The sequence below is a fragment of the Macrobrachium nipponense genome, chromosome 28 (genome assembly GCF_015104395.2).
Source record: "Macrobrachium nipponense isolate FS-2020 chromosome 28, ASM1510439v2, whole genome shotgun sequence".
NCBI lineage: Eukaryota > Metazoa > Arthropoda > Malacostraca > Decapoda > Palaemonidae > Macrobrachium > Macrobrachium nipponense.
In genome coordinates, this window is record NC_087217.1 from 32,813,173 (window position 1) to 32,821,896 (window position 8,724).

At 36.4% G+C, this 8,724-nt stretch overlaps 1 protein-coding gene across 6 annotated transcripts in view; it reads left to right on the forward strand.

Moving 5' to 3' along the window:
• Window positions 1-7,598, forward strand: part of LOC135201658 (uncharacterized) — a 123,102-nt gene extending 115,504 nt beyond the window's left edge. For all 6 annotated transcript variants that reach the window (XM_064230768.1, XM_064230765.1, XM_064230769.1 and 3 more), the window contains one exon: window positions 4,182-7,598. In XM_064230768.1, coding sequence (XP_064086838.1) covers window positions 4,182-4,238 — 57 coding nt within the window. In that variant the 3' untranslated portion in view covers window positions 4,239-7,598. The remainder of the gene's footprint in view (window positions 1-4,181) is intronic.
• The last annotated feature ends 1,126 nt before the right edge of the window (window positions 7,599-8,724 follow it).

Here is an 8,724-nt window from a genome sequence, read left to right on the forward strand (position 1 = left end):
TTGTTTATATTCAGCTCTTACCCATCTTAGAGTACCGAACGAATGCCAAGCAATCATTTTTCCTAGGACACAGTAAGCCATAAATTTTCATTAGTATCTCTCTTCAACTAATGAAACTACCAAACAGTATAATAACCATTCATTTCTATTCTTTATTCTATCTTTACCTAATGAAGATACCGAGTTACTGAGAGCTATAATGAAACATACGTATACGTAACATCATAATAAAACAGAAGAAGAATTCTAAAAAATATGTATTTGTTGGCAGTCTGATTTATTTTATATTTTATGATATCTAATTCACAATTTTTTTATTAAATGTATTGCATGTACTTATTTCAAATAATTATTAAGTAACCATTAACTAAAATAAAAAAAAAAATCTTCCAAATTTCTGTTTACATCCAGCACTTACAAGTATCGAACGATCGCCAAGCAATCACTTTACACAGTAAGCCATAAATTTTCATTATCTCTCTTCAACTACTGAAGCTACCAAACAGTATAATAACCATTCATTTCTATTCTTTATTCTATCTTTACCTAATATTTTTTTTTATTAAATGTATTGCATGAATAAGTTTTTCAATTTACAGCATCCTTTTACCAATAGAATACTTAAAGCACAAGGGGTAGATGCTGACCAATAGGAGAGCAGGACCTTATGGGGTGACTAGCATCAGGAACCAATGGGAGAGCGGGAGGATGGTGGCGAGTTTACTCAGTTGGCGGCGCGGAAGTTTTAAAATTGTTCTCGGTGGTCCGGGCGAATCTCGTGACTTTACAGCAACAACCTTTCGTATCTTGAAAACTTTTCGTATGTAGAGCTGTAAAATTTTTCGTATTTGCTTTCGTATCTCGAGTTTTTCGTAAGTTGAGCCTTTCGTATGTCGAGGTACCACTGTACATCATTGGCCTTTTTCAGAAATGTATCATTTGAAGAAGTTTCTGAATGTACTGGATGGTCATCAGAGTCAGTATTCTTAAAACATCACTGACCCCATAGGCGCCATGACAGAAAACTAGGGGTCTCCCTAACGGGTGGGTATGTTGACTATTGCTGGGGAAGGTGCATAAAGGTTGCAACCATACCCAGCATACTTAGGTAAGTCACTATAGAACTTTATGCTAAAAGTATATCCTATTTGTTTTCGTTATCTTTTTTACTACAACTTGTGGCTTGACATTGGACCTTAAATGATTTAATCTTAAAGCTTTGAGATATTTGGGGTGAAAATTTTTTAGCTTCAGTTTTCGTCACCTGTCAATTTCTTTATAATGCTCCTTTGAGGACGAAACAGCAACTACGCTATCAAAAAACAGGTTTTGACGTAGGAAAAACCTGTTTTTGGAACTTGGTCTTGTAGCTGGCCCGAGCATAAAACAAGATGGCCGGTGTGCATGCGCAATAGTCACTTCTACAGGTTTTGACGTAGGAAACTGGGTCCAGCTTCGCTGAAGACAAGATAAAATGCCTTCTTGTCTTTGAGTCCATGATCCTCTATCACTTGTCATAGTGTTTATCATTATGGCATAATACCCGGCTAAAAGACCAGGCTAAAAGATATTTCTTTGATATTAGTCTTATCACCATGGGGCGCTGGCACACACCATGGAGGGTAAATCCTTTGAGGGCAAAACAGCAACTACCAAAAACAGGTTTTTCCTACATCAAAACTTGTCTTTTCTCAGAGTATCTTCACTTTCTTTTTGGTTGCTTTATAGCTTTCCTGGGTATAGTTATTAAAATTTGAATCTCTCCTGCAGGTGTTATGCATGTGGACAATACCCCTGCAGTGTTAATCTACCTTAGTAGAAGGCATAAGCCAGAGGAGCACATGCCAGTCTTCTTCCTCATCATCATCAAGCTCATCCTCCTCTTCCTCTATATTTTCTTCTATCCCCTTTTCCTCTCATAATAAGGAGGAATCCCAAAAGACCTTCCAGAAGAAACTGAGTTTCTCCCTGTTTCCAGGGGGTTACCAGTGCCATTTGGTCACCTTTGGGTGGAATGTTTGCCACAGGTAAGGATGATACCAGATTTTTTAACATTCTCATGACCCAGTGTCCTCCCATCCTTTTTAAGATTCTGTGAATACCACGGACTCCTTTTCTTGCTCATCCCTTTCAAGATTCTGGTAATACATTAGGCTTTTCTTGCTCATATGACAATCTCACCTCTACACTGCCAGGAATGTTCACCAGTATAAGCTGCTTTATCTACCTCTCTTTTAGGAGAGGATCCAACTAACACTTTAGGGAATCTGTTAGGGTGCAAGGTTCCTTCTCCTTCAGTGTGAGTTGGAAAGGCTTTTTCAAGAGATTATTGGATTCTTTTTAGAGATGAATATATCTTGTTTTGGAAAAGGTGAACAGTCTGATCTCCAGAATAGATAATTCTCTTGCCATCAGCAAAGCAAGCAAGCTGCTTCCCCCACCTATGACATGGGAGTAGAAGTTTTAATCCCTGGAAGATGCCTAGACTACTCCTTTCATGCTGAATCATCATGAGTCTGTGGACTGTTAACCTCCCCATGAGAGGGACTCTGACAGGAAGGCACATCCTTCAGAGTCAGGAATGTGGCCTGCATCTCAGCAGCAGCATGGCTCAGCCTTTGGTTGTAGGTGTCAGGAAAAAGAGCTTTGACTGTCCTTATGAGAGTGCCAACCTTAGGGGAAACTTTGCCCTGTGAAGATATGACCAAGTGTCTGGATTCTTCTTAAAACAGGTCTCAGCTAAAAGTAGTCTTTTTCTGCAAAACAGGTCATTCTTGGCATCCTCTTAACTAAGCAATAGGTGGAACACCTTGGCGCACTGTGCAGTCTTTCAAGTGCTCTGGGGTAAAAGATTAACAAAATCATATGTCACTGCTGTGATGCACAGCTGACTTGAGATAGAGAGAGAGAGTGTTTATATTGTTGAGGAGAGAAGGGGAAGATACAGTAAAAACATTATGTACTGTATGTATGTAAAAGCAATAACAATTCACAATAAAAAAATAAAAGAGACTTACTTGAGCGAATGTTCGGGATGGGGCTGAGTGAGATGGTAGAGAGGAAAGGGAGGGGATGGTGGTGGGTTATGGGGTGGGAGATGGGGGTTTGCTTCCCACTGACTTCCTAGCTGGGCTCAGATGATTTTCTCTCTTTCACTACATTTCACCTGTCTTTCACTTACTCTCGATTTGCCCCAAACCAATTCTTTTTGATATGGTAAAATACTTATCAAGTGACACTTGCTTTGTACGATTTTTTAGCACTGTAAAAGTAGCTCATCCCCACATCATGAAAACCCACTTGCTCTGCATTCAGCTTCTGTGCACCTTGGAATGTTTGTTTAAACAACTTCCTTGTGAAAAGTTTTTTGATCTCTCCTTTTCTTACTTTCATTCTTTACTTATTACTTGTTTGCAAAATCCTCATGTTTATTAGATAATAGTTTTAAATTCTGCCATTTACCAACACTAAGTTGATGTGTTGTGGCATAATTAATCTCCTTGCACTCAAGATCCAAGTGTAAATACGTCAACAATCATACATGTGTGAGGAATGTTTTCATATCTGCCGGACACTAATTAGTTTCTCTCTATATCTTCTTTTCTTTTGATTGCCCACCCTTGTTTGGCTGATGAATAATTAAAGAATAGCCCACATGACCAGATTCTGTATGGTGAGAATGCAGGTCAACATTAAGTTATGTATCCTGTGTGAATGCCAAGCTTCGACCAACAGGAAACATACAGTTCTGGGAATAAATCAAAGAAAGGATGTGAAAATCTTTTTAATATGTCCAGTTTTCAAATTTGTATGTTTTAAAATTAAAGCACAGACCCCTCAGGACAGCCTTGTGAGATTTAAGTATTTTGATACTAGTCTGGTTTATGTATCTATTGATAATGATAACCCACAGAACTTTCAGTGTTCAGATAATGCTTGGTAGGACAGTTTTCTGGCAGGGGAGGGACTTGGGAGGGAGCCTGGATGTGCGGGCAGGGCTCTTGATTCTTCCTTTTGAATTGTCTGGAAATGGAGCAGATGCACCTGAAGGCAGTCATAAAGTGATAGGTTTGTACCAGAAAAAAAAACAAATAAATACATTTTACATTGTAGTAGTAATTGGCATACAGTACAGCAGAGATATCCCAAAAGTAACTTTTTACTGTATATATTTTTTTCAGCAACTGATGCAGTCTCCAGATGTCATTGAGTGGCTAAAGAAACACACGAAAAATTAGGGAATTTATCAAACACATAATTATATATTGATTGTTCTTTTGTGCTGTTAGCTTTTATTTTATTTATACCAGCATTCTTAACACATCTGGGTACCAGTTCCTTGGATATGTTTTTCTGTTAACAATGAATCATTTCCAGTTCTGGTAAAGGATGTGATATGAGATTTTATTTGATATTTGCAGTTTGTTGGTCACAAGAATCATCAGGGATAGTAGCCTCACCAGCTTATTGTTATATTTATTTATTAACTGAGGAAAGATGAAAATATTTGCAAATTTAGTTGAGACTTTTGATTAGAAAGCCAAAGGAACCATGAGATGTTTATCAGGTTTCAGAATATGTACTCTGGTTTAGAGTAAGGAGGAATTACGAAATAATGAAAAATAAAAGCTTTTTTTTTCACCATTTACATGATTCAAGTGGCCAAATAATATTCAAACCCCAGCATTCAGCCTTCAGTCAGTGAGATCCATTAATGCTATGTTTGCTTGCTGATTTGGTTGGAATAAGAAATATTTTGCTTTTTATCCATAGTAGACAATGAAGTAGTACAACTAAGTAGATTTTATAGATTTTTATAGTTTAGAATTATCATCTGATTTTATTGGTGCTGGAAACATCTGAATAATTACTCCTTATTTATTGTTTGTATATTTATGTATATTTCTACTATTTACCTTGCAGTATGTTTGTATATTGTATATAAAATTACATAGATGTTGATTTATATAAGTACTATATAGTGTCGGTGGTTGATTACTGGTTTGCATTTTTACAGTGTAATCATGCTATATTAGATTGGCTGATCATTTGCTGGTCTGGTATGAGTCAGGTATTTCATGCTCATGTGACAGATTTGATTCAGACAAACCATTATAATTTGCAGGCTACTGCTGGATATATTTTACTTTTCACACATTCACAGTTTTTCAATTTATATAAGTTTGTAGATACACCAGAGTATAGAGTGGTAAAGAGTGGACAGTTGCGAGAGTCTTTGAGGGAAAATTGTAACCGCGGCAATGGTGGCGCCATCCAACAGTGAGCGCATAAAGTTGTTTGTACTGGCATACACCACACTAATGTTTAGGACGAATGTTAGCACTTTTGTGGGTTGTAACACTATTTTCTGATCTTTTATTGTTATTTATGCAACAGTGCACTAATCTGGATTAATTATATATTTTATTGGAAAACAATGAGTATAGATAAATAAAGCTTTTCCTCTCTTTATCTATAACTACTGGTGCTAAACCAGGTTTCTTTCAAAAGGTTGAAAATTATGGCTAAAAGGAAATAAATGAATAAATAAATAAATTTGTAAGATACGTATATCAGGCCAAACTATAAACAAACTGAAACTCCTCCATTGTAAATTGATATCTTTATTTTATCATACCAAAATTGATATAATTATTTTATTATATTAGGCCCGGATGTACAGTGGACCCCCCGTATTCGCGTTCTCCAGATTCGCGGACTCACACATTCGCGGATTTCTCTCGGGAACGTTTCCCTGCATTATTCGCGGAAAATTTGCGCATTCGCGGTATTTTTCTATGATAAATATCCACAAATTCCTGGTTTTTTTGATGAATTTCATCATAAAATGCACTTTTCGTGATAAAACTGAAAAAAACCATGTACGAAAATTTTTAGTGGGTTTTTCTTGAGTTTTAACTAACAAAATAGGCTGTTTTTAGCATTTTTATAGGGGTTCCAAACATTCGCGCGTTCTAACTATTCACGGGGGGATCTGGTACACATCCCCCGCGAATACGGGGGAACCACTGTACTAACATTTAAGATGGTGTAAAATTAATGTTTTGTTCGTTATATTACGTTTTTGGGTTCTGTAAGGTTTTTCAACATTACATAGTCACATACTAGATTGTAATAAACTTTAATTTTTTAACTTTTTTCTGTGACTGTGTTGACAAATACAAATAGTTTTTAACCATATTGTTTAGAAATTAAATGGAAAACAGGAATATTATCAAAGGAAAGCCAGAAAAATGAGGATAGAAACACCATATGGTGGTAACTTAAGACATAACAAGCATGTTTAGTACATCTGAGCCCTAGACTGCAATTTTTGTTTGCATCTTTTAGTGTGATGAAGATGGATGCGTATAAAGAGGTTGCCAATGAAAAACCTGAAGCTGCGCTCAGAACAAGCTAAAAACTTTCCATACAGCAGTCAGTAAACATTATAATCCATAGATAAAAAAAATTATATAAATAAAAATATAAACACTTTCCAATAGCCTCTTATCTTTTGTGCTATTCCTTCTCAATCTCACATTTTTCCTAATCACATATACACATACAAGCACACTATACTTACTCAGATTTTGTTAAGTAAAAGTACAAAATTGTAAACAAATTAAACGCAATCAAGTAGCAGGAGGTGGAACAGACTGAGATGGTAGGAGGGAGGTAAGTTGAGTGAAGTTCACACTTTCCCTAGCTCATGGTCATGGACTCTTGTACTCTTAAATCAACACACAATACATTCCTCATCATGAACATTTGAGTATGTGAAAGGGTGTCATATTAACCAAATTAGTTAATTATTTAATTTATAATTAAATAATTTAAGCAAATTTTTTCCTTAGCACATTTCTACTCATACCATTCTACACCACTAGTGCTCAATTTTTACAATAAAGTTTGTGGGACAACAGAAGCAGAAGAAGAATAATGTAACAATGCAAGAAAGAAGAACCAAGAAAGACGACCACCCAAAGAAGAATGAAGAAAGAAGAAATCTAAGTGATTATGACAGAGCTTCTTGGGATCCCAATTACACAAACAAATACTGCTATATGATATAGCTTGAGCAGTAAGAGAATGCCTGATTTGCTACAGTAACACTTAGTAACCAGACAAAACATGGTGAATTAAACAACCAAAGGAACAATGAAAGAATTACCATTAACTTATCTCATAATTTCGTTAGTGTGAATTTAGATTTGATAAAATGTAATTGAAAACATATCACTCACCTTTCCTTGTCTTTGGGGAATCGTAAAAATGATAACTCAGGCCTTTGTGTTATTGAATTACAACAATTTACTGCAAACAGAACTGCATCCCTGTTGTGCAGTTGATATCTTCCAACTCCAGTTACGCGCCTGCCATTAGAGGTGCCACCGTGACCCACAGTTATAAAAGGGATGCATGAGTGTCCTCTCTTTACTTCTCTGTACTCTTTAGATACTCTTACAAATCTGACTGAGTTTTGAAGTTATTGTTTTCACTTATATAGACTATCTCAAATCTAATTTAGTATAGTTTATTAGTGTTTGGTAAGAAAAATTGACTAATGTGCAAATAAATGAGTCTGACGTAACAAGTTTTACTCTGCATTGTGTATTTTTCCATCTGCTGACTTTAAAGTTGTCCATACGCAAACAAACCTTTGGCCTTAACAAAAGGATAATTTCTTGAGCCTAGCTGGATCCAGTTAAAAACAGATGAAAGCAAGGAATCTTGTGATATCTGGCAACTTATGCGTAGATCGGGTGAAGGATCGTCGAAGACCATTCACCTATGATCAAGCATCAGTCTTTCTTTTGACCACCTGGGCGAGAGTCGTGTTAACCTCTCTTGGCCTTTTCCCGGTTCATTGCTCATTTCGCTTGTGTTTAGTGTGTGTGTGTGTTTGACTGATATTATGGCTTCTGCTCCTTCTCGGCGTCAGCGTATGTGCCCCGGAGTTCCAGGTTTTCCTTGTTCTCGTTTTCTGGCTTCGGCAACGACCTACCCTCACATAACTTACAGTAGGTGGCGTTCTATTTTTGTACTATTACAAATCCTTGCATGGAATGCCGGGCGTGGCCTAAGGAGCAGTGGAGGTTGTTTTATGGCAAGAGAGAACATCGGAGGGTTTTGACTCGTCTTACTTGGGAAAGTTTTTCGCCTCTTCCTGATGTTTTGTCTCCTGCAGTAGTCAACCCCCATGGTAGCGTTGTCCCTGCGTCTCCTTCCTTTTCTTCCATTGATTTTTCATTTTATGTAAAAGACATTTTGTGGATCTCCTAAAATATTGTGAAAATATCAGTAGAGTAGCACTTGGTTTTATGAGAAAAGAAACAGTATAAATATTTTACAGTGTAATTATATTTTAAATAGTCATTGCAGGGTAATTGAAGCAGTTCTTGAAGCATTAGTCAGTATAAAATATACAGTGAAACCCTCGTATTTGCGGACTCACTTATTTGCAGATTTCTCTCTGGAACATATACCGCCATTACGTATTCATGGAAAATTTGCCTGTTCATGGTATTTTTCTATGAGAAATATCCACAAATTCCTGGGTTTTTTTTTATCTATTTCCTCATAACATGCACTTTTGTGATAAAAATATTAAAAAAACAGATATAGGCATTTTTAGTGGGGATTTCTTGAGTTTTAACTAACAAAATAGTAGGCAGTTTTAGGTGTTTTTACAAGGATTTCAACTATTTGTGGGTTCTAGCT